Source organism: Semicossyphus pulcher, unplaced genomic scaffold (genome assembly GCF_022749685.1).
Source record: "Semicossyphus pulcher isolate SPU_LCO1_2020_fin unplaced genomic scaffold, fSemPul1.0.p SCAF_13, whole genome shotgun sequence".
Lineage (NCBI taxonomy): Eukaryota > Metazoa > Chordata > Actinopteri > Labriformes > Labridae > Semicossyphus > Semicossyphus pulcher.
The window spans coordinates 6,669,886-6,696,731 of record NW_027211637.1 but is presented as its reverse complement, the minus strand read 5'-3'; the positions used below and the strand labels follow the sequence as shown (position 1 = coordinate 6,696,731).

The window sequence follows — 26,846 nt, the reverse complement described above, 5'->3', positions numbered from 1 at the left end:
AGTTAGCTGCCCCAAAAGTAACCTGAACAGCTGTTACTTTTTATCTAAATAGGCAAATAAGCGAAAACTAATTTCGAGTATTGATATTAGCTAACTTACAATAGTAATAACTAAAGTTTAATAGTATGGTAAATAAAATTGCGTCTGAAAGTTATCCATGGTTGGAATTAAAACTTGCTAGCCACCCCCAGCCTGAGTGTAGCGTTAGAAAAAAACTCAAGCGGCAATGCTAACGCGGAGCTAAGCTAACATTGCTTGACTTACCGGACCCGCTGAAGGAGGTTGACTTATTTCGCTTCTTCCCAGGCTTTGCCATGGTGGTTGTGAACTAGCGGTTTGGTCTAATTCACTGTGTTCATTTGACAGCAAAAATGCTATGTTAGTTTGGGAGCCGACTGTATTGGTAGGTAAGATAATGTTAGCTAGCTTAAGGCGGCGTTAGCTTTAGCAAAACAAGAGCTGTGCTTCGGGAGTCAGCTGACAGTCTGCTCTAAGCTGCCAACAGATCAGTGATGGATCAACTGAAAGTAAAGGATCGCATATTGGAAAACATATCCCTGTCTGTGAAGAAGGTAAGCGCTGTCCGGTTTGTCTGCACGCTTAATTATTGTCACAGTATTTAGTTATTTTAACACATTTGAAAAACAGAGACGATCGTTAGGTCATCTTTTGTCTGCCAAAGAGGGCAACTTTTTTTGTCGGGGGGACATTGGCTGTCATGGATGGGCCTTGCCCTTACTGACATAAACTACAAACGACATAAACAATTTCGTTGAAATATTCAATTCATCCTCATGTTTTTACACCTCCAGCGTTCGGTTGCCATGTTCTAGTTTCTTTTTTTTTTTTTACCATTGTGAACAATAGTGGCACCAAGCCCCTGTGTTTGATCACTGCAGCATGTGTTGTAAACACAAGCACCATACTGCGGACCCATGCTTACAACATTCAGTCAGTCAATATATCTTAGCTCCCAATTTCTATTTAATTTATGTAACATTCTAGATTTTGTTTGTCCAGCTTTGCCTGTTGTTGTAAAACTACCTCTCTCGTTATAACCTGACAAACAGCATTGCATCTTTCCCCCACCTTCCCTCTGCTGTCACTTTCCCAAACCATGTGTGTTTGTGTTTTTTATTCATATTGGATTTCTCACCTGTCTCTGGTTCATATATTTTGCATTAGGAGTCCACAAGTCCAATTATTCGATTATTATTATTGTTAGATAGCAACATTTTGGTGTGTTAAATGCAGTGAGCCCTGTAGAATTACTGCTAAATACCCATCTTAATCTGCATTTGTCTAATATTTTTTTAGTCAAATTACCCCATGTAACATATAACCATATCTTTTATTGTGATGACTGCATAAGGGATGTGAAAGTGCTTGTGAAATGGAATGCCTAAAGCCTCCAAGTAAGTGTACAGTGTTTGCCTCTGACAAACATTGCTTAGTCATGTGAAGAGAGTCACAAGATACAAAATCTCTTTCTTAGGGTTACAATCCTTCAAAGCTACCCCAATCTCCACATGTGTTAGTCAAGCGTTGGGTTAACTACTTTATACCTTTTATTCAGCAGAGTTCAAGTGGGTTCTACAGGTTACTGTAAGATGGACCACAGTGAAACTTACCCACCATCAACTGCATGAACATATGGTACCTTTCCATAGTATGACTATACAAGTTTCCTTGCAAAGGCACATTGGTGCAGAATACACAAATGTATATTTTCATTCCAGCATAACTCACTATATTGTCTGCAATATTAATAATCATTGAATTTTCCCCTTTAACTATGTAATTACACCTTAATATCTAGTCAGCCAAAAAAAAAAAGAATGAAATGTATCGTTTTCTGTAACATCCTCTGCTCTTACATTTCAGGTTGCCATTTTCTCTATATGTAGCATAGTTTTGCAGTTAATTAGCAAAACAAGGTAGAGACTACAGGCTTAAGTAGCATGTGGTTCTCCATGACTTTACAGCTTTGCCTTGCTGTGCTGTGCACATACAAGATACATTGACAACAAGCAAGGTTACCAAACCATGATAGATAGAGATAAGGTTGCTGAATACAAAATTTCCCATTAAGCCTCAAACCCACAGTAATTAGCAGACCCTTGGTATGTTCCCTGATGCTGATTTCAGGCTTGTGCTGCAGCGAGTGCTTCACTTACAGCTGCTTTTCTTGTTGTTAGTCTGGTCTTAAGCAGTAAAATTCCAGGCATAGCAGTTAAACACATACTCGTGGATTTATGTCAGGAAAATTCCACTGCTTTGCACCAAATTCCTTTTTCCATGTACTGTATTTATTTGTTCGCATGTCGTAAACCTTTGAGATCATCACACATATATTTAGCACCCTTAATGCCCACTGTTTGCACACAATGTAGATATTGTTTGATTTAAAATACAGTGTGCTAGTGTTTAAAGCCAATACATTGAGATTGAGACTTGACAATCAGTTAAGAAATTTATTTTAAATGTCTTGCCTTCATAATATTTGTATTACATTCACTTCTTTACATATAGAAGCATCTATTCTTTTGGAATTGAACCTGGAATTGAAGTTCAAATGTCCCTTTCCATGTCTCTCTACAGTTGCAGAGTTACTTTGCAGCCTGTGAAGATGAGACCCCGGCCATTCGAAACCATGACAGGGTTCTGCAGCGCCTCTGTGAACACCTTGACCATGCTCTGCTGTATGGGTAAGAAACTTGCTAGAAATAAATTACAGAGTGGAAAGATCAAGGTGTGTGGTACAAATAACAATCAGACTCTTTGTTAGTATCTGCTATTTCTTCTTATAAAAACTTTTATGTTAGCACCTTTAGGCAGTTTAAAGATATTTTACACTCTAGATATTGTATCTAGGTGTTGATGCTTGACAGTAACGGTAAAACATTTCTTGCATCTTCTTTACACCTTTTGGTACCATGTGATATGATTTGCTTTTGTTTTTTTTCATGGCAGGCTGCAGGATATCTCCTCAGGCTACTGGGTCCTGGTCCTTCACTTCACCAGGAGAGAGGCTGTCCGTCAGATAGATGAGCTCCAGCACATAGCAACCAACCTGGGAAGAAGTGCGACATCTCTCTCATACAGTCAAACACATTCACACAATCATTAAGCATCATTAATTATTTAAAGAGTTAAAAGCATAAAAAAGGACTCCTCTTTTCTCTGTGTAGGCCGTGCATGGTTATACCTGGCACTGAGTGAGAGCTCTTTAGAGAGCTATCTACGCCTCTTCCAGGAGAACCAAGGGTTACTGCAGAAGTATTATTTCAAGTAAGTCTAACAGCAACACATATTTCACAAATCAATGCTATGTTTCAAGTGGAAGTGTTATTGCATTTCAGGAAAATGTTGCCATGTTGGAGAACAAATTTTACATTTTTGTAGTAACAATGTGCCTTTCACTCACATTAAGCTAAATGATTTTTTCTCTGTTAGAAACGCACTGGTCTGCAGTCACGATCACCTCACGCTCTTCCTCACGCTGGTGTCCGGCCTGGAGTTCATTCGCTTTGATCTGGAGCTGGTAACTATATATTTGATCAAACTCTCAATAAAAATACAGCGCTGAAATGTAAGCAGCATGTCAATGATGTTTCTGTCGGGTTTTGCTGATTTCAGGATGTGCCCTATCTGGACGTGGCCCCCTACATGCCAGAATATTACAAACCCCAGAATCTTCTGGACTTTGAGGAAAGGCTTCCCAGCTCTGACAGCTTGTCCCTGCACTCCTTCACCTCCCTAACCTCCACAAACCTAGAGTGGGATGACAGCGCCATAGCTCCCTCCAGTGAAGGTAAGCCAAATGTCCAGATCCTGATCTGAGTCCTTTTATATTGGGTACCTGCTGAAACAGAGTCTGATCTGATACATATTTCCCTTCCCTAAATACTGATTAAATCTTACACTTTGAAGCTGAAGCCTTCTAGCTTTGGCAAACTTTATTTTTCAAATGTTTTTTCTTCCAAATACTGAAGGTCCTGATCGGCTTGAATCATTGGAAGTGTATGAAAAAATGTTTCACTGGGAGAATAAGTCCTAAAATTGACATGACAGAAACAGGTAGCAGATGTTAAGAGAGAATCAGAATTAGATTAGCTTTTTTTAAGCCCATGCTGATCCATTCAATTATGCTTTACTATTTAATATGGTTAGAATGGATACCTAATCCTGAAGGTGTGTTCAAAACAAAAGCAAATGTTTATGCATAGATATTACAATGCAAAGTCAATGCCAGACAGGTGCTCCGCAACTGAAAATGAACCACTGCATTGAGCCACAATAACCTATGGTTTTCTGAAGTATCTGGAAGAGTGAGTATTTAGCACAAGTGTGTTTAACCAATGGGAACAAACACAAAAAGACCCCCTCGGTAAAGTAACAGAAGAAGAAATTAGCTTTTGGTCTAAACCCAGCAAACACAGCAAAGTTGCAAAGCCAGTGCAAAGTCGAGAAAACACAGACTGAGCAGGTTACATGAGGCGATAATTCCCTTTGCTTCTGGTCTGAAGTCAGCTTTAGGATTGCCTTGAGCAGTCCCTTGTAAGTAGCACTAGTTTTTATTTCATCCCTTGGTTCACTTTAGCAAAGGTTTTCTACTTTGGAAGAGGAACACAGATGGACTAATCGGTTTGGAAAATCATTTGAACCAAAACTGGCAAATACTCCGTCTCTCTTCCCTTTAAAGTAGCTTTACCAAATATCTGGCGTCAGTAATGAGCCATTGTGTCCTGAAATTCCTCCAATCTGGACACTATAGAGTACTTGTGATGTGACTGATTTATTTTTGGGTTTATGATTTCATCAGGCCCCACTGGAGTGCAAGTACACACTCTTAGGCTTTCTCACAACAGTGATGTCAAGCTACTGGCATGTTGAAGCAAAAGTTGGATTGATCCTTGCAGACTGTCACAGATTTGCAAAGTTGATGTTATCAAATGGATCACTTTGCATGCAGAGGCTCATGGGTACAGAATGTTCTCTTTGGGGTGATTGCAGCACTCGTCGAATGTTTCCCCATGCCCTCCACAAAGTACTTTGTCAGTTTCCATGTTTTAGTTCCCACTTGTCGATTCTTCCCCATTGTTTTTTTTTTCATAAACCATATGTCATGTTATATTTCTGTTTCCATGCCATTGTTTCACTCTTCTCTCTCCACTCCACCTCTCTCTAATGTTAAACGTTATCCCTCCTTTTTTTTAGATTATGATTTCGGTGACATCTTCCCTGTGTTGCAGTCATTGCCAAGTGCAGACTGGGAAGGTGGGACATTGGTCAACCCCTCCCCTTCCTGCATTTCTCTCCCTTTCTCCCTCCCTATCTCCTACTGGCATGGCATCAACAGTTTGTGCTTAAAGCATGCTTGGTATTTTAGCCATTAATAAGACATGTTGATATATAAAATGCAACTCGGTGGTGCAAAGACTGTTCATTCGGGGTCATGTAAATCTCCATGTGACATGGGTAAAAGTGGTTTGATTTGGGGAGTGGGTTCATTTCAGCTTTTCTAAATAATGATTTTATAAAGTACAAAATCAAGTAGATAAACAAATATAAAAGGTGTCTAGGGCTGTCCCATAAAGTCGATAAAGTCAGTTTTTCTGTCAGTTGAATCTCTGACCTTTTCTTTTTAGAGAGAATGGCAGATTGTAAACTTAACACCCCCATCTCAAAATGACTTTTAATGGTAGTCATTCATAATGATTTTACCACATGCTGAATTATCCCAGAGGTCAACTCTTCTCCCAAACAACCGACTTGGTAATTATGGTAATGGTGAAAAGCACAAAAAATAGAAGATTCAAAATCAGGGTCTGTCTGACTCTCTTCGACGGGGCTCGGGGGGCTGCAAGTGAAGCAGCTCACTTACCTCGGTTACAATCTTGGATCCCATCTGCTATAGTCTGACGGCAATATAGTGTCTGGGGACAACAGTGAACATGCCAGGCGTGTAGCCAGCGTTAACGACTTTCAGTCAAGACTTTCTTTTCCGTGTGCTGCAACGTTTACAGAAAAAGAAACCGTTTTTCTTGTGATTTACTTTAATTAACGGGTCTTGCCTTTGCTGAAATTTAAACATCATGATGCAGATTAGTACAAATTAAGCTTTGTCAGGTCTGTCCTTAAGGAGAAGAAAACTACTTTTAAAATGCTCATTTGTTGAAAGGAGGTCGGATTGATGATTTCTAATGCATTTGAGGAAGTCGGGAAAAACGCTGAACGGCTTTCGAGACACAGGGTCAACGGAATTTATCTCAAGTTGAATTTTTGATGTAGAACGGATTGTTAGCTGAACTTGACATGCAGATGTCTGTTAATAGATGAATAAGAAGCTAAATCATTGTCAGATGACGCTGATGGGAGCTGGGATGTCATTACGGCGCATTACGGCTAAACGCATTACCACTAAAATCCACGTGGGGTAATCTCTATTTACAGATTCTACATAGAAATGTAGAATAAATAGAGATTGTCTCGGTTGTAATTGAGAAAACTTTAGATCCAGACATCCAATCATGCATCTAGTTAAATTATATAGTTAAAACGACAGTGATGCGCGTTGATACAATGAGAAAGCAGTTGGCTGGACATCCAAGAAAATCTGATTAGACTGCCTTAGTTTTAAGTGTCTGTAGGTGTCGTTATACACAGTAAGTTGTCCGGTAAGTTTTAAATCACAGACATTTGGTTCACTGGAGAATTCAGTGTTGGGTGGCTACATGGAACTGTTATCTGTTATGTTCTGCATGTTTTCCTCATCATGGGAATGTTCCTAATGCTCACTCTGCTTTTATTTACCACAGCAAGAACAAATGCCTAATGTAACTGGTACTCACCTCGTGCAGTCTGTCTCCATTACATTGTGTTATCTGTTTGTCTGGTGTATCGTTTTTTGTAATCTTTTCTCTTCCTGTGTGAAATGTGGCACTGGCCTCGGTTCAGCTCAACTGCGGTGTGAGGAAACAATCTAGACTAGTTACTTAAAGTCATAGATTGCAAATAGCTGTGTATTACTACAGTGGCTGTTTGCATTAAGCTGCTAACGTGTCTGCGCAGGGAATATGTACATAGGTGTTGCTTCATAGTAGACTATTCATTTCCTGCTCTAAATTTGAATTTGTAAAAGATATCATCTTGAGTTCTTATGATGAATTCTAATAAGTACAAACAATTCCTGCAAGTAATTTTGTTAAGCATGACCCTCCTCTAGCTGCAGAAGTAATGCTTGACCACGGCCTGTGTCACTGCAAAGAAAGCTGCTGCCTGTGGACATACTTGATGTCCTCTGCATCGCGTTTTGTGCCTCTCTGACCTGCCAAAGAACTATGAACACTGCAGCATCTAACATTTATTTGTTCGCAGTTCTTAAGAAAATACACAAAGCTTTTGGGAAATTGTCTCGTTGAGTGGTGATCTTTCTTTGGTGATGAAATTATAAGCAAAACAAATTAACTAAGAATGTGTATGAAGAAAAACATTTCTACGATTTTCTATGATAAAACTCAACTAATAACGAGACAGTTCCAAAAATTCTGTGTATTTATAACTAAATGTGGGTGACTGGTGTTTTTAATAAAACTGTAATTTGTATCATGGTGCTTTTCATGGTAGAGGGTGACCTGACCGACCAGGCCAGCTGCCCGCGATCCAGTGGCTCTGATCCTCAGACAGTCATCAGCGACACGGTGGTCCTTCCTGCAGGCACCATCAATGTGAGGGGGGCAGCTCATCCCTCTGCACACAGCCCGACGTTCAGACACAACCCCTTCAATGAGGACTCGGACACCAACACCACCAATACCTCAGCAGACATTACGCCAGTTCATGTGGCCAACTATTACAACACCATAACCCCCACCAACGGAGATGACACAGAGAATGTCGGCAATGAGCTGGAGGTCATCAGGTAATTCTGCTACTGTTCAGTTTCCATTTGTTTGATCCAAATTGTTACAATGTTGCATTTTACCTCGAGTTCGGTTTATGATCAGACAGCAGCTTTTACCAGCAGACCAAAAGTTTTGATGCGGGAGGGAAATGCTTTCTGATTGATCTTAATTTGCACGTGGTAAAACTCCCTGAGGAAAACAAAGAGAGAGAGCACACTCCTCAATCACTCTCAACATTAGGGCTGTCCCCTGAAAGTCGACGAGTTGAATCTCTGTCTGTGACCCCTCAGTCGACTTGAAATTCTTCAAGTCAAGCCTTCGTTTCTTGTTTGTTTGTTTCCTCTGTGACATGCACTGTTGTTAACTGAAGAGAAATCACCGATCTGTGTGTTTTTCATGCTCTGTACCTGGCTCAAAAACGTTGCGATCTGTCCGTATTTCCGTTACTATAAAGTATGTCTCACCATGCTGTGAATGACACGAGCAGGCGCTGTAACCTATGATCAGTTCATCATAGTTCATAATAACACAGCGCGGGGAGGACACGGACGTTGATATGTGTTAATCATGCAGATCTTTCTGTCTGCCTGTCACTGTTAACAGAGACTCCAGTCTGCTGTGTAGTTCATATATTTTACACAGAACTTTAGAGGAGCATCAGGCTTCATCATCAAACTAAGTTGTATATCACGTCATCACTTCCTGCTCCCTCCCCCCCTCTGTGCTTGTGCTCTTCCCCTCTCAGCACTGTGAGACTGCATCACAGTTTTTTATTATATGATGTTTTTTAAAGTCTAATGAAGGTGAATGACGCTTGTATATTCACAGGGCGAGTATTGGTGAAATTGTTTGGTCAGCCCATATTTCAATTTCCTCGTCGCTCTCTGCAAGTGTCGGCACCCGTTAACAACCCACAATGCACGGTGTTTTGGTTTGCTTCCTATATTAGGTCCTACTTTAAGTCCGTTTATGTTCTCACCTGAATCGACCAGACCGTGGTTTGTTTGGTAACGGACCGAGTCCCGTCTTTTCTGGCGGACCATGGTCCAGTAGTTTGGTCCGCAACGGCGTTCGGATGTGTGTTCTCACTTGTCCAAATGAACCAGACTTTCGGACTTAACTCTGAAACCTGATCAAAGCTGTCAGGTGTGAAAGCACCCTAATTCCCACTTCAGACAGTGTTTATAAGGGATTCTCAGTGAACATTCTTTTTGAAGCAGAGATCAGGGATGTGGTTAACTGTTAGACATCATTTTAGCATAAATATTCTTGAACCTTGACTTAGACCCTCGACTAAGAAGGCTTTGCATGTTTGGAAAATGTGTTGTTTGTCTAATAAGTTGGACAAACTGTGTCAAGAATTTACTCTGAAATAAAAGAAATACAATAAAAAAACCACACTGAGATAGGGCCTTAATGAAATACTTTGAAAATGAAGAAACCAAAAGTAACCTCTCTGATTGTTTAAGGATGGCCAGAAGAAGGAAACCAGCCAAAAAGCGGCGAGGGAAGGGCTCTACAGATTCCAGCAGCAGCATCCATAACTCTGTCTCTTCTGAGCACATGGAAATAGACAACAGCCTGATGGCCTCAGAAGATGTGGAATCATTAAACTGCTCAGCTTTTCAGCTGGATGCTGAGGGAGAGTTGAGGAGAAGCAGAGTGGGATCGGAGGCTGTGGAGGAGGGAGATGAGGACGGAGTAGAAGGTCTCCTGCGGCTCCCAGAGATGACAGACACCTCCATGGACACGGTGGGCCAACCCCTCCGTGATGTCATGAATCGGCTCAACGGGGCTTTGGATAAGGAGGAGGCCTGGGAGCACCTACAGGAAGGAGGGGAGAAAGACAATGAAGGGTGTGACCAGGGCGCAGAGCCACCAGCACAGCCGCCCTTTCGAGAGGATTCAGAGGGGAAGCCGCCTGACAGAGCTCCAGGAGAGACATGTCTCTCCCCTCTGGCCACAAGCCCCGACTTCCTGCAGGCCTCCCATGCACCAACAGACTTATGCTGCTTTACCCCCAACAGTCCAGGCTCTGCTCCCACGAGTCGTAGCTACTATGACTCTACAGAGCTTAGCCAGTCGCAGACTCTTTCAGGTGGCATTGAGGATAAAGGACAGACAGAAGCGCCAGGAGGACAAAGGCCAGACATGAAGACCCGAGGAGAAGACACAGAAGAAGGAGAGGAAGCCGATGTAGAACTTCAAGAGGAGAAGCTCAGTCCCTCTGAAAGTTCTCATCCTGCTGAGTTTAAGTAAGCAGCCCCTACAAAATGAGTTGTTTTGGCTGTATTGTTGTTTAAAATGAGTCTGATTTTCTTTAATACTCATGTTTCAGGGTGGATAACAATCACTTGCTTCTTCTCATGATTCACGTATTCAGAGAGAACGAGGAGCAGCTCTTCAAGGTGAATACAGAAGGACACATTATTTCTTGTGAAACCTTTGGAATAAAGATTCATGTATGTTTTTAACAGCTCAACTATAATTTTAACAGTGCGATGATGAAACATAGAAATAAAGCAGTACAGTATTATCTTGAACGTTTAACAGACCTGTTTTCAACATTGAAAGAATTTCATTGTAGTGAGAAGTAATCCTCTGTCAGATGTCTTGAAGCATGTTCTAGGGCTGTTTGACTCGTGACTTGTGACAAGTGGTTTGAAGTCTGTTGCTCAGTGGAAATGTTGCAAGGCTGAGTGTACCAATTTCCCCTTTTAACTGCTTGTACTTTCCTTTTGTCAATTTCACACTTGCTACTTAATGTATTTTAATTCAATCTGAATATAGATTGCACTGGTTTGTGATACATAATGAAAAAAACAGCTGCTGTGTTTAGTCCGTTTTCTGCTATATTTGTAGCAACACTGTGCTACAGCCTGAATCCAGTTACCAAAACCCATCACAACTAAACGGGATGGTTTAAACAGATGAAGATGGAGCTTGCCAATACTTGATAGAATTTGTCTTTTTCAGATGGTGAGAATGAGCACTGGACATATGGAGGGCGATCTGCAGCCGCTTTACCTGCTGCTGACTGACTGTTACATCTACCTGCTAAGAAAGGGTAAGTTCCTAAAAACCCAGCATGTATCAGCTTTATTTGGTCATTGAAGTTGCGAGAGTTCAAGTTGTAATTTGGGATATTCTGATATCTATATTGACAATCACAACATTTTTTTGCACCGAGGGACAAAGCGGACTGGTACATCTACATTTTACTCTGTGATGTGTCGTACATTTCTCTTGTGAGCCGGCACTTCTCAGAAGCTGTTGGTACTATTTTCTGTCCTCTCTGCATCAGGTTTTCTGAGTGATTTATGATGGCCCTAAATAAACTGCATTAATCGAATATCTGTCAGAATACAAGGGTCCCAGACATGGCATAACATGTCTGAAGCAGCTTGACTGCAGTATAAATTTAGAATGTGAAACTTAATGATTTGCTGACACACAAACATCACCATGTGAACAAGGTGAGAACTGGAGTTCTTTTTCGATCTTCAAGCACTAGGCAAAGAAGAAGAAGTTTCTTTTTCTGAAAAATCCCTTCTGATATGAGAGTTTCTATTATTGTAACTGTATTGTACATTAACATGTGCTGACTGCAGAGCTTATTGTCCTTTTTTTTCTCCACAGGTGCAGCAGAGAAGCCCTACACAGTAGAAGATGCTGTTTCTTATAATGAGCTTGACTATCTATCAGTAAGTGTCCTGCTGGGCTGCCTTAACTCTACATACGTTTGTTTTTACAATCCCTTGCTTGTTGTCTTCTTACGAAGATCTAAGTTTTTTTATTTTTTTTTTTAAGTTGTTTAATATTACCAGTTACATTCATGCAAGATATGACAGCTTGTTTAGTGGAGTACAAAATTTGTTTTTGTGCTATTTTTGCTCTGATGCTGTGTTCCTTCAGGTGGGCCTTGACCAGCAGACTGTGACATTGGTTTGCACCAACAGACGAAGAAAGTTCCTGTTGGACACAGCTGATGCCTCTCTTACTGTGTAAGTGTACTTGCATATCTCTGCCTCAGGTTTGATACTTTTACAACTGAATACTTCAAAGCATCCCACATTAGTTTCCTCTGGTTTGCAATCTCCCTGCAACAGTCTTTGCAGCACTCTGCAAGAGCCACTTGCAAACCTTCCACGTTTCAACATTTCTTGTATATTCATGGTCATGAAGAATAACTTTGAACCATACAAGACACATAATATCTTAACTCATCCTGTCCATCCTTTTTCGCTTACAGTTGGTTCTTGTCTGTGCTGAAGTCAGCCATGGTGAAGGGTTGTCGAGAGCCTCCTTACCCATCTGTATTGACTGACGCTACCATGGAAAAACTGGCTCTCACCAAGTTTGTCTCCCAGGAATCTGCCTGTGAGGTAAAGACATGATATAATCTGTTTGAGTATTTTATTCTATCTAGTATTTTGTCTTCAGCAGGGCAGGTTCAGAGTATTTAAATCTTAGGCTAAATAAGAAACTCTAGATAAAGAACAGAGACTTCATAAAAAGTCTGTCACAAACAAAATTCATAGCTAGTGTGTGTCCAACTGCAACACAAACAAGAAAAATATATTTAAACACAACATTCACTGGGATTATTATGTATTAAGCTTTCTGTAAATCCAATTTTATATTGTATATGAATGGAAAATCTATCTGCCTGGGAAATAGTACATAACACAATTCAGAAATAGAAGAAAACAAACAAGTATACTTGGGAAATGCAAAACAAAGTTATAGTCTTTTCAACAAGGTCAACCTTCTTATCCATGGTTATTTGTAACCTCTGCATTTACATCAACTAATGCTGACATATTTATTTAAGTAAGTTTTAGCAGTGTTTCAGAGCACTGGTAAACTAGTTTGTGCCTGCTTCCACAGGTATCTGACGTGTCCATCCAACTGTATTCACTTGTCCACTGGGAGGATCCTATGGACATGGCTTTGTCACCCCAGGCTGGCCCTTCAAGGTTTGGGGGAACTTCCAGCATTAAGGAGGGGGCCATGCAGTACCGGGCAGGAACCACCTACCTGGGCAAAGAGCTGTGGAAAAGCTGCTACCTCGTCCTCAGGTAGAGGCCGGTCATACTCATCACTATCCCTTTCAGCTCAGTATTGTTCCTTTAAATATGCATTGGCTAGGTTCCAAACTACATTTCCCTAAATAACCTTGCGTTTTAACAAGGTGGGAAGGTTTCTTTTCTTCAAAAATACACTGATAAACATTTAAATCACTTCCTATGGTAGTATTTGTTGCATGTAAGGCTAATATGTAACATATTGTATGATATAAAATGCAGAGAAAAAGCTGTTGATTTTACCAGTAAATCAATGTTTTAATAATTTGCATTTGTGGCACTTTTTAAAGAAACAAAACTAAGAACCTAACAGGCCGACTGGTTGCCACTAGAGGTCCAACCAGTCTTAAATGTTTTGAAAGATTAGTATGACGAACACTGGAACCATTACAGATCAATTAATTCTGTGAAGCTTGTAATGTATCAAAAAAATATTATATTAAAATATTATTTATGTAATATAATGTCAATTTTCTGATGAGATTAATATAAATTGTTGTCCTCTTTTCTTACAGCAATGGGATTCTGTACCTGTATTCAGAAAGAACTGATGTGACACCTGTGCTGTCAGTCACTATGGGGTAAGCTTAAACTCACTGCTTTCATTACCCATACTTCCATACTATTTAGTTTGCAAGGAAAGCAGACATCTATTATTATGTCCCAATGCATGTACACTACCAGTCAAAAGTTTGGAAACACTTTCCCATTCACTTGTATGAGAAAATGTGTCCAAACTTTTGAATGGTAGTGTATGTCAGATGCATCATGCCAAAAGAACCTGGATTTCCTACTACATGGGGTTGAATTGAGCAGTATGCATGCCAGCATGATATTTTGGCTTTTCAGACCCACAGGACTACGCGCAGAAAAAAAATTGGTTACCTCGACTGAGCCGCTAATTTTTAAAAAGAGACAAAAATGAAAAAATATTCAAAATTCTAAACATCTGCCTGCACAAGAGAGCTGTGTGTGAAAGGGCATAAGTTCTCAACTTTGACCTATTGAATAGATAATAATTATGGGATTTTTATAAGGCAACAAAATAATCGAAGAGAAATGCATATGTTTATATATATATATATATATATATATATATATATACATATTAACTTTACTGCATAATTTTATAATCCACAGTTCAGTTAATGTTACATGCAGTACATTACAAAGTAACAGAGCTCTCTGGCTGGACCACCACCAGCATGTGCGTCTCTGGTGAGCTTGGCAAACAATTTGGCTAGTCTTTTGTTTCCAAGGCAATCACTTTTTTCTACAATACTCAAATTTTGTGCGAAGCTTTGTATTCAGCCAACATTCCCAATTCATATTTTACTTGTATTATTTTTCGTCTGTGACATGCCAAAAGTCTGTAAAATTGGCCTGTTAACTCCAATTGTTAACCCCTGCCAGAATTGTTTTCATGCTCTTTGTCCCCCCCTCATTTCTCTACAGAGGAGAGCACTGTGGAGGCTGTCGACGCTCCAACAGCACTGAGCATCCCCATGCCTTCCAGGTCATCCTGACAGAACGGCCTCCTCTGGAGCTCAGTGCCAACAATGAGCAGGACATGGCTGACTGGATGCAGCTGCTCTGCCAGTCCGTGTCCAAAGGGGTAAGCAGTTCCAGTTTAGCAAACATTTGTTTTATATTTATTGCACTGGAAAATAATGGGTGTTACACAGTCTGTCTACTCACAAGTTTTACAGAGTCCATAAAGACATTTTAAACTAGAGAAACTACAAACGTGCACACAGTGGTTTGCAAATCTCTCTCATGTGGGTCGAGAACAGCACCCTCCCAGTCTCCCCCTCCCCTCCTAAACAACAAAGGGTTCAATCTCACTTATTGAGATTGTCTGTCCCAGTTCTCTCACAGTCAAGATTGCAACAAAGATATAAACAATAAGAACATAAGCATAGACTGTCTATAAAGAATGACAGCAACCATGTCAGACACTTAATTCCCTACTTTCTGGTGAATTTTTATCTTCATTTGTTTTGTAATAGTTTCAGCAGGTAGAGTGGGTCGTTCACTAACTGGAAGATCATTATTTTAATCCCCACTACCTTCAGCATGCATGGCAGAATGTCTTTGGGAGAGATACTGAACTCTAAATTGTTCCCAAATGCTGTGCATTCAGTTTATAACTGTGTGTGTGAATGGGGCGAATAACTTGTGTAGCAGTCCCATCACAACTTTAACTATTAACTTAACTATAAGGTATAAAGAGTCAATATGACTAAAGCACAGTTGGATATATATTATATTAAGGATTAAAATTTGAGATCACAGACATGGGCCAAATGTTTATATTATCATTTTCGGCCATTATAAAAGACATTTAATTTTACACTTCAGTCGGTGCCTCTCATTAAAGATGGAGTAACCCAGCATTTGGAAGATTAATTTCACAGTAGTTTATTGGTAAATATTCTTCACGCACACGCACGCACACGCACGCACACACACACACACACACACACACACACACACACACACACACACACACACACACACACACACACACACACACTTTTGCACAGGGAATGGGGGCAGGTCTTCTGCTTATATCAAGAACTGTCAAGTTGCATAACTGAGAGAACAGCACAGCGTTAATATCACATGATGACTGTAAACACAGTGTGATATACCAGCAACAGTACACACTTTAGCCTACTAGAGTCTAGGCTATCATGAATTGCACGATACTGTCGTTGTGTTCTGTCCTTGAGCTGCTTTAACAGACGCAGGCTTTCGTTGATGATTAAAAACATAATTTTTTTTAAAGTTACTAAAGATCTATCCATCTGGCTCTGTTCTCATCTCTGTCAAAAGTAGCAAGGGCTATATGAAACAGTAAATTAAACAAGTATTTTAAACATTGTTAGTCACAAAAACCAGGATAGGTTGCTGTGCATTGAGCCTTAAATGTGCACATTCATTATTCTGTGGTGGGGTCGGTAGTATGAGAGATTAGCTGCACCCATACACAAGACTGAACGCATGATCCCGTCTCAGCTACAGAAGACAAAACTATTTACAACAATTTATGTCTGAATCTGCCGCAAGACTTAATCCTGTTGATGTACTTCGAGTATAAATAATTGAAACATTATGAATTAGAACAAACATATGACTTTTTCTTGTGATAATCACACATTGTTGTGATATCTCACACAGTACTGAATGTAATAAGAGCTCAAGGAGAACTCATCAGTCAAGTTGGACGGGCTTTCCTCGCCGCTTTTACTAGAAATGAGCAAGCATAAAGGGCCTTTTACATATAATCCCCTCAGGCATGCACTGTGCTCACTGTACAGGCTGATTTTCTCCTTGAAAATTCCTCCTTGAAACTGAATTCATTAATTGTTCAGAAAAAGCATCCAGTTCTCTTATGCTAAATATCAATATAGATTAATGTAAGCCCAAATTAAACTAATTTTGCCTTCATTGCAGGTTATTCCTCAGGGTGTGGCCCCCACTCCATGTATCCCATGTTGCCTGGTGATGACAGACGGGAAGCTGCTCACTTGTCATCAGGACTGTCAGACCAGCTTCTTCCGCTCACTGGGCAGCGCTGATATCTGTGATGTCACAGCTGTCAGCGTGGAGGCAGACAAAGAGTACTGTGTTATTGTGAGTGGCCATCACTTTAATTAATCTATTTTTTTCATGTGTGATCAGTTTTACCGATTAACTATAAAATTCTCCTTTGTGTGTACCAAACAAACTGTAAGCTATAAGTAGCATTCAGCTTATGACATCAGGTGTCTGCACAACATTTTGTGACCTGCAGCCTGTTGCACCAACTATACTTAAGTGCTCTCTTAAGTTGTTTAATGAAAGTAATTAGTTAAATACTCAAGCTGTGTCAATGTTCTGCGGCACCACAGAGACGTCAACTTCATCTGAAGTACTCTGGCGTAAGGTCCACCCCAACAAAATATTGTAGCAGAAAATTACATTTCACTTTCTGTGGCCAATACCTTATTGTCCTTATGCCAAATTGTCATTAAATACAATTTGATGCAATAGCATTATTTTGTATAATTAATATAATTTTCGCCCCCTTGTTCCTGAAGGTATCCCAACTTTCAAAATTAAATTGAAGTTGTAACTTGCTCCTACATACAAAATATTTTAGCTGGTGCTACCCTTAAACTACACTAATATACTAAATATATATATTAAATATACAATAATCTAGTGCTGATGTTTACTTGAAACTGAAATGAAATTCTGTTATAAAGTTTCCTCACACAGTTGTCTTTTACACACAAATCCACAGAGAGCAAAAGCAGACTACTTTTATATCTAGTTGTATTTTAAAGTTACTTGTATGTATTTAATGTAGTAATGTATTTGAAGGTGTAAAAATTGTTAAGATAGTACTCCGTATATATCAGTAGTCAGACGTACTGTTGTAATTTGATTGTGTCTTGACCTCAGCCTTTACTGTGGGCGTCTACACATTTTCTCCCTCTTTAGGAGTTTGCAGCAGATCGGACTCAGTTCCTCCCTCCATGGGTCTTGTACTTCAGTGGCTGTGAGGAGAGAGATCGACTTCTGGGGACGTTAGACAGCACATGGAAGGCTACTTTCCAGGTGGGAAGATAAATTGTTGTCATCAGTGGTTTAAAGGGAAATTTTGCCATTATTTAACTGTGTATCTACTCAGTGTTGATGATAAATAGTCAATAGTCAATTGAAGCAATTAATACCTCATTGCATTTTATACTGACTGAGTAAGCAGTGGTCTCCTGCCTGCAGAGCCATGCTAGCAGTGCCTAATATAAATATGAATATCCGAGTCAGACAAAACATTGTAAAATATATCCTCATCAATAACATAATCTGAACTCATATTTATTATTCTCGTTTTCACTGTTTGTATCAAGCTTCGTACCTTAAATGGGAAAGATTGCCATAAGGTGGAAAAACAGTAAATGTTTCTTTTGTAATATTGCAATATTTGCTATCCCAAAATATTTACCTTCAAGACCTTGTATCCAAAGATAACTGCAACTGGCCGTCCATCAGGTTGAACCCTCATGTTTTCCTGCCATCACACAGGTTGACCTTCCCCACAGAGAAGTGTTTGATCCTTCAGTGCAGAAGCGTTGTGGGGAGGCCCTCGCCCTGATGAACAGTGCCTGGCAGAGAGCGGACAGTCTGGCCCGAGGCAGAGCCCAGCGGGAACCCTGGTGCTGACAGACGCACACACACTCACAAATACACTAACCTGTGGGTAGCCACTGAGACAGACTGAGTTAAGCAGTCATACAGTCATATAGTTTCAGGAGAGATGGGTTTAGCTCTGGCATTACAGTCACTACAAACTGTTCTGAGCTAAAAGACTAAGATAGAACAGTCAGATGAGGTTATTGGTTGTTGTACTAAAGCGTAAGCTTGTGATGCTCGGTGATTAAATCTTTATACCATCGGAACTGCAGAAGTAGCAAGGTATATGGCGCCGCCCAGCCATCGCAGTGATGCAACAGTAAAACATTCTCATGTGAAAATGAATTGAACGAACCTCCAACAGAATTTTACAACAGATTTTATATGATCCTAGTGAGTCATTGCCATTATTCCTTTTTATCAGAAATTCCTTTAAATAGCAGTGATGCAGAAAAAAAAACACTGAATTATGTGATGGTGTCATATGATGTGATAATAAGGATAAAAGCTCTCTGATACCAATATGTGCTGCAGATTTGAGAATTCTGTCTCCACAAAGTAAACTTCCAGCAGTACTTGAAGGAGAATCCTCTTGATAATAAATACTCCTGTGGACATGAAGATGATAAAACCCATATTTATTACACTGAGAAGGCTTAAGTTGAGATGAAGACTAGAAGCCATAACTTGTGGCTTCCCTGCACAAGTAAGAGAATTATAAATGATACAATTTAATGTTATTAATGATTTGTTTAAAAAAGCAATCTGGATTCTCCTTGTGATATGCATCAAGAAAGCCATACATAAAGGGGGAAGTTGCTGCTTGTTCACTTCACACTCCCTTGCCTTGCAAAAAACATAAAAAGTTGCGCTTGCTTCTGCACAACTTTGAGAAGATACAAATCAGTCTTTGCTCGCTAACAGTTAGTAGAAGCTCTACTGAACCTAACTGTTGCACATTAATAGAGCAAATGTACAGCACTGTACAGTATCAACGCGTAATCACTGACGGTTTTGTATGTGTCCGATATTCAGTTTTGGTTTGTCTAATGACACATACCTCTACACTGATTGAAGAAAATTATGATATTTAACACTTGCACTGTTACATGACATTCTTATGCCTGTGTCCTCTATCTGAGATTTTGCTTTACCAATTTAAAAGTTGTCACTCAGATAAAAAATATCAGGAAAATATAACAGACTTGCCTTTTTTCCGCTCTGTAGAGACGAGTGGAGGCTTCCATGCTGACTTGCACATTGTTAGTCTTTTTTTAATGGTACTAGCTGTGGTTTTGTGTTAACTTTATAATGTGCTGATTTATTTCCATGTTAGAGAAAGTGGGAACAGTTATTACTAAATTATTCAATTGAGAAGTAACATTTTAATGGTTGTGACTTTGGTGTCTGCATTAAAAATATGTACTTCCCCTTTAGTATTGAGAAGGTTTAAGTAAGAATTAGGGTCTGAGTGAAGAATCCCGTACTGTCTGCATTAGTCTTCATTAGTGGTTTAGGATCGTGTTTCATAGAATCCTTAAATCAATTTTCAATTTAGAGCGCACAGACTGAGGCTTTTGTTTTCAGCAGAATACAACTTTAAATGGCCTGTTGTACCACCTAATAATTAAATCTTAACGAGGGGAATGATCATGAACAAGAAGACCCTTCCTAGTGAGCACTAATACTGAGTATGTGTTTCAATCTGTGCTCAACATTAACACTAGAGTACTGCTACTCTGTCAAGGACAGTTTGTAACAGCTCTCATATCGAGGATGAGATAAGTGTGAGATTTGTACACAATGACAATGTTGCCTTTTTGATAATCTCTAGAAACAGAAATCTGCATATGAATGCAGAATCTGTAGGCGCTGAACAAGTCTTTGGTTTGGGAGGTAGAATTGACTAATCACTTTAGAAAGGACTTTGCATGCATGCAAGAAAATAGCTTGTGTGAAGAGCAAAAGAGGCAAACATACTGTCTGAGATGCAATCAGCTATCATTGAATAATAATGTATTTATGTTTTATTAATTAAGCAGTCCTTCAACTTAAATTCCATTCTTGTCAAGCCTCCAGTTGGAATGTAAATAATGATCAGTGAAAGAAGAATCCCTTATCAGTTATCTGGATACCTGCTGGCTACACCGAGAGCCCTGAAATAACGTCCATTGCCCCCTAAAGGTTAATTTTTGACTGAGAATAGCCAATAGGTTCTGAGATTGCCATTCAGACAAAAAAGACTGAACTGAACAAAATGGCCATTTGCTTAATCTAATTTAAGCACTTTTTTTTTCTTTGAAAGACAAGTCAGAATATGTGTTTCTGTTGGGCTGGTTAGGGTTAGGGTCTCTGAGTACAGATACACAATAATGTCTATCAAATGTTGGGACAGAATCCTGTTGATATAAATGGCAGGTTATTGTGGAATAATGTGATTATTATTATTATGTGAAAAAAATACTTTTTTGGTATTTGTACCAAAACTATTGAACAGGCACCAGTATAGAAAACCTTTAAACAATACCCAGCCATCTACATATGTCACTTATGTATGTTTGTAGGAAGTTCTATGTTTCTGTCACACTGCGTTATTTTCATGTCGCATTAATCAGCGCTTTAAGCCTTTCTAAGTGCCACTTGGTCTCATCATCTACTCTTTTACAGAGAAATCTAATCTCAGGTGAAAAAAGGTACTTCACATCGGAAACCTTAACACTCACCATGTGTTATTTTTTTTTTAAATTGCTGCTGTTTTGTCGAATTTGATGTTTTTTTAAATCCCATTTTTATATTTTGGTTCCTCTCGTGTTCGATGCAGCATTGTGAAGTTATTTTGCGCACACAGAGACGACTGCAAAGTATGTTTAATGATGGAAGAAGGTTTTATATAGAAGTCTTTTAATAATTCAGTGGGTTCCAAAATAGGATTGGGTAGCTGCTCAGTTGGAATCCTCTGTCCCAGTGGATTACTTTAGGTCTTTTTGACCTGGGAGAGTAAAGTTGCAATAGTTGGACTTACTTGAAATGTTTGTTGGATTATCAGAAAAAAGTTAAACTACTTAAAATTGTGGCTTATAAAGTGTATATAAAGGAAGAGGTATGAGCAGTGTTTTGAATGTTGGACATTGCTGGCCAATGATGGATGACATCTTCTAAAAGATGCATTAAAGAAGCGCTTTTTGTTTTTGTTTGTTTTGTTTGTGTGTGTTCTGCATGTAATGTTTGTATTATGTTTAGCAGTTTTATTGAATTGTAAATACAGCACTAATCAAATATAACACTGTACACTTGGATAAGACATGCATGTCCAGAAGGTTTTATACTGTTCATATTGGTAATGAATGTACAAATAAACCTCTGTGATTGGACAGCGTAACTAAATAAACTGAATTAAAATCTTGGCTTGTTTGTGATACTTGTGCTGCACCAGTATCTCTGTTGTTGACTTCTACATGTTCTTCTGTTATAGGTCAAAGCAGTGAAATTATGTCATGGAAAACATCAGGACAGTCATGTTAGAGCAGGGACAGAGTGTTCACAGGTAAGAGAGCAGCTGTACTTTAGGTTAACTGTGCTTTTCACAAACATACAAAAATTTAGATCTCAATTCCATACTGTACTTTTACTTAAAGACCCCCTCCAGTGAAAGTCAAGTGCTGAACCTTGTAAACATCTCCATGTGGTGTTTTTCCATGTGCTACAAGACATATCAGGGACAACATCAGCAGTCATCTCCATGGCTGGGCCTGTCTGCTTTTAAACTGCAGTGTACCAAGGACAGGCTGAACAACACGTTTTCAGATTGGCAGGTTTGAGACGTCACAAGCCAAAGGAGCCAATCCCGTTAATGGACGGGGTGACGCTATACATATCATTATGTGCAACCTATAAGCAACCACTTCGGCGATGCGTGAGCCAGCTGTAACCATCATCGTCATTTTTGCAAACTCACTACTGACTACTAACTTTAACGTTACTACTACTAAGTACTACACATTTCAAGCTAGCTAAGTTTCAACAAGTTGCCACTAAAAGATGGCAGAGACGTGTTTTGTTTTCACGACGGAGGTGGCGGGGACTATGCAGATTGTGGAATTTTTATAGAGGGAGAAGGAGGAGATGCCTTGGGAGGATTTTTACAAGGTAAATAAATGGATTTTGCAGAAAAAACATCAGACACAATTTATTATTTCAAGCAGAGCATTTTATGACTGTAGCTGGTCTTTAAAAATCATGAGTGTGGCAAAAGATGCTTTTATAGCAAACAAAAAACCCCAACTTTGTTTCTGTACTTTTCCAGAGATACAGTAATAACATAATTGAATCCCAGACTTCACTTCAAAGCTCGCTTTCCGTTCACAATATCATCAAACTAATCCAGCTGTAAGTCATTTTAGCTATGATGACTGGAAAGCTCTGTTTTCCACCAAAAAACAAGAGACACATTTTCAGATTAGTGTGGTTCACTGCTGTGTGCTGTGATCTTTCAAGTCTTTGGGATGTTGCAGTAACTTTCAGACACCAGTAGAGGTCATATATGAAGTTCATTTTTTAACTGTAAGATAGCTGAATGTTGTCTGTAAGTGGTATTGTACATTAGCGTTTCATCTAGACCATTTATCATTGCAGTAAAAAGTAACATACAAATTTGGAAATCTTAATTTGCTCGCCCGAAAAAGTAATACAATTAGTAAGATTTGACCGTTTTGGAAAATGGTTATGGGACCTTGTATCATGTAATCATGTGAATATTTTGACAGTAAAGGAAGTATCCAGGTCCTTTACTTAAGTGAAAGTACTCCTACTACACTTTGAAATACTCAAAATACTCTATTTAAAGAAAAGTCAAGAACTCAAGTAAAAGTATGTAAGTAAATTCAGGAAAGAATTCAAGTAAAGGTGCTCAACACAGACAAATATCCCCTGTCAACGTTACAGTTTTATATATCACATTATTAGATCATATTAACTAATAGCAATGTTAAAAAGTGACTAAAATTAGCTATTAAGTGAGCTGTAAGTGAGCTATTTTTTAACAAATTTGTACAGGACGCAAACTGATGGCAGGTGCCCCATGTACAGAGACTATAGTCCTGACCTGATCTGATTGCAGGTTCGACTCCCGGTCTGCTGATCATTTGGTGCATGTCCCCACTCTCTATTCCTCACGTTTCCTGTCTCTCTTCAGCTGTCCTATAGAATAAAGGTGAAACACCCCAAAAAATAATCTTAAGAATCATAGATTGAATGTTTGCTTTGAAAAGATATATATATATATAATACAAAAACAGTTCTCCTTATATAGTTATAGGTTGTGAATGGTCATTGAATTTTACAATGGGTCCCTAAAGTTAATGGAAAGGTTTTTAAAAAGTGTAAAAATGTAGGAAGCTTGTTGACAATGACTCTAACGCACAAGGTCTATTTAGACTATTTGGTCTATTTGTTATTGCAACACAAAGTCATCCTGGGCGAGGCCGTTCCTTCGAGGTGTATTTGTGAGGGCTCTGATGCAGACTTTCAACCAATGACAGCCAATGCTTTCAACGTGAAATTTGCGCATTTTCCGCAATTTTCCTTCCGGACTTACCCAGAGTCCATTGCGACCTTTGTGACATGAAGAATGTAATTGTTCAGCCCCCCACTACATGTTAATAGTATCCAATACATTTTATCTGTAAGTGACATGTGTTTGTGTTCTTCAGTCAAATATTCACATAGGATTTACTTTAATGGCTTTTCTGACTTTTGATTTTAACACACAAATACACACTGCAGGTCAGCTATTTTCTCTTATTTAATGGCACACCCAGACAACGTGCAATGCCATATTAGTGTGTCCCATTCCATATTTTTATTCCATCTCATCTCAAGCCCCCATGGACTCGTGCACTGCACGCCTGTCGTCAGTAAAGTCTGTGAGGGTTCAGTGCTTAGGCTTTAGGGTGAATATTGGGATTGGGCCATAGTTTTGAGTTTGGAGCACCTCACAAATGCGCACGCTCTGCTTCTAACAGTAAATAAAATACGTATATATATGTATATACAGACCCACCTACAGAGAGTTGAGTTTATGGCTCTTTGACCTGAAAATGTTTCCTAGCAGCTGTAATGAGTTTCTAATATAAAGAAGATAAGACATCATGCAACACAGCGTAGTGCAGTTATTGTTCCCAACCTCTGGTAATATTGATTATCTGTTGGTAGTTGCTAAGGCAACAAGATACTGCTGGCCTTGTTCAAATACAGTTTTATTATTTTAGCAGCGTTATACTGGCACCTTGGGTGTACTTGTGCTGTTTCCATGGTTTCAATGAGCCATTAAATCTTCTCCCAGTATATTGTTTTCTCTGCACACCACAATAGAGAACTGGATCTCAGAGGATTATATTTTGAAGTAGAGCTGCAGTAATGGCGGATGGTTTACAGAGAGTTTGAAGAGCTTTAGAGAGGAAGGGACGGAAAGATGTTTGATCCCCTGCAGGAACTGAAATGTAGCCAAAACAGCAGGAGGCGTAAGCAGGCTGTGAGACATGCAGTTTGAAGTTTATTGAGATGAGACTAAAAATGAAGCGCTGGGTTGACCTGTTAGCATCCAGAGCAAAACTCAAGAACATAGAAGAAAACTTCAGTCAACACAGATCTTTTTCAAATTGGTAAAATGATGCATGTTAACTGTGTTGAAAGTATTTGCAGTGAAAACAACACATAGAAGATCCAACCTCAGTAGGAGAGCATAGTCCATGAATGACTCAGCATTAGATAGAAAAATGAAGTCAGATAAGAGCAACACTTTCAGATCAATAGGATGCGAGATAAGTATAGAAGAATTCCAGAGTTCATTGGAAGCATAAGAGTAAGACAAAATTAGATTAAAACATTAAAAGCAAGAGAAACTCTCTAATACAACTTAACCATCCTGTTGGTTGGATGTAACAGCAAATTGATGATGCAGCTTCCCCCCCCTGATCCTGGAAACCAGAATACCTTCCGATTTTATCTGCAGGTCTCTTCAGTCACCACATTTACAGAAACAGAGCCAGAGCATAAGTCTCCCTCCAAATAAAACTCCCTTCCCATAATGTATCTTTTGGTAGGTCCTCCCTGCCCACATATCCCTGCATTAAGCTTATGCCTCCAGTTTTAATGCAGATATTTCAATAAAAAGAACCCTGATGACATCATTGTGCATTCAAACAGGTGGAGTGCCCCTTTAATTATGAGAAAATGCTTTAATTTTGGCAGAAAAATACAACTCAAAAAAATACATTTTAATTGTTCAGATAGTGTAGCTTACAGAGTTGACTTGTGGGGTGTTACATTCAGCCACAGTTGTATATACTGGAAAAATCAAATCATAATAGACTGAACTTGGAGAGTGTAATGCTATATTTCAGCAAATTCTGGTCTTGTAATTATTGACTATTTTCAGTTATTTTTGAAGTTGTATTTACAGTCATTGGTCTTTTCTTTGTTTGTTCAGCCATAGTAGATTACTGTTTACTCGCAGCACTGACCGGAAGTGTGTTAGTTGCATTAGCTCCGCCTACTCTCTCTGGCAGACTAACCACTGCTGGGTGATGGAAAATGCGTCACTAACTGGGCGCCGTTTGAGATTTCTCCTGCGAAAGTCACCACCGACAACCAGTCTGTACTGCAAATGCAAAGGCTTTCATCAGTGGGCCATAGGCTCAATCACCATTGTGTTACCTCATTCAGTGATAGATAGTCACTTAACATTGATTTATATGAAAATCTTTGGGATTATTAATGGTGTTTAAACCATGCTTTGCATTCCCTCATTTACTCTGCTCTGCACTCTTTCATCTTATAATGCAATTTTAATGTCTCACTCTCTGTTGGCCTACACTTTGCTGCTTCCTCCTTCTGTGTCCCATTTCCCCTTTAATTCACCTTTCATGTTTAAAGTCAGCTGATTAAAAGGAGCAATGTAGGACAAAATAATGTTGTCACCTACTGCAGATGTTGGTGGACATTTTCAGATAAGAGGATCTTTGAGTATTGGCCAAAAGCATTTTCAAACAGACACAATTTAATGTTGATGCCTCTACTTGAACTGCAAAAGCAAACAGACCATCAGCTAGAAGAACTTGACTTTATTTGTATAGTTATTTTGAAAGCCTGTCCTGCTGTCATCGGGTCGGATTTCGACAAATGGATTCCAAAAGAGCCTGAAAATACATTTTCTCAAGCCGTGAGTGCCTTAGACAGTGACAGAGGCGGGACAAGATTTTCCTTGGGGAATACTGTGCACGCATCCACAGCAAAGAGATGAGACGTACCACTTTAGGGGCAGGGGCTGACTAAATGGCTAAACTAAGTTCATCATAGCTGCTTTAAATTTAGCTAATTTTAGCAATAAATATCCTAAAAATGTTGGTACTCTATCAATCCTGGTACACTATCAATCCTTACAAAAATACAGTATATCTCATATTACATTAGTCTTGTGCCTCTATAAGAAATAGAAGAGGGTTGCATGCTCTAGTGCTGTAAATGATTTATGTTAATTGTGTATACATATTTAAACCTTTTAAATGAAATGTGTGACAGCTTGTATGAATGAGAGAATACCCTTTACCATCAAAGAGGAGATTCCCACCACATGTGTTTTGTCCTGCATAATGATGATTTTAGAAAGAGA

At 39.2% G+C, this 26,846-nt stretch overlaps 1 protein-coding gene across 2 annotated transcripts; it reads left to right on the top strand.

Moving 5' to 3' along the window:
* The first annotated feature begins 276 nt into the window (after positions 1-276).
* plekhm2 (pleckstrin homology domain containing, family M (with RUN domain) member 2) lies at positions 277-21,582 on the top strand. 2 transcript variants are annotated; one of them, XM_069660831.1, is made up of 20 exons: positions 277-572; positions 2,602-2,708; positions 2,974-3,083; positions 3,192-3,291; positions 3,457-3,544; positions 3,640-3,814; positions 5,221-5,280; positions 7,630-7,924; positions 9,377-10,162; positions 10,246-10,315; positions 10,884-10,974; positions 11,547-11,611; positions 11,823-11,911; positions 12,160-12,292; positions 12,798-12,988; positions 13,510-13,575; positions 14,450-14,609; positions 16,454-16,633; positions 17,486-17,602; positions 18,071-21,582. In XM_069660831.1, exons 1-20 carry the CDS (start codon positions 513-515, stop codon positions 18,206-18,208), a joined length of 3,081 nt encoding a protein of 1,026 aa, XP_069516932.1. In that variant the 5' UTR covers positions 277-512; the 3' UTR covers positions 18,209-21,582. The 2 variants fall into 2 exon arrangements, with proteins under 2 accessions (XP_069516932.1, XP_069516933.1); XM_069660832.1 differs by lacking the exon at positions 5,221-5,280.
* The last annotated feature ends 5,264 nt before the right edge of the window (positions 21,583-26,846 follow it).

Bases quoted from the DNA above. Each gene is read 5' to 3' on its own strand.
- plekhm2 (XM_069660831.1), top strand. From the start codon at position 513: ATGGATCAACTGAAAGTAAAGGATCGCATATTGGAAAACATATCCCTG. The intron at 573-2,601 runs GTAAGCGCTGTC...GTCTCTCTACAG, and splicing joins TATCCCTGTCTGTGAAGAAG to TTGCAGAGTTACTTTGCAGC. The intron at 11,612-11,822 runs GTAAGTGTCCTG...GTGTTCCTTCAG, and splicing joins ATGAGCTTGACTATCTATCA to GTGGGCCTTGACCAGCAGAC.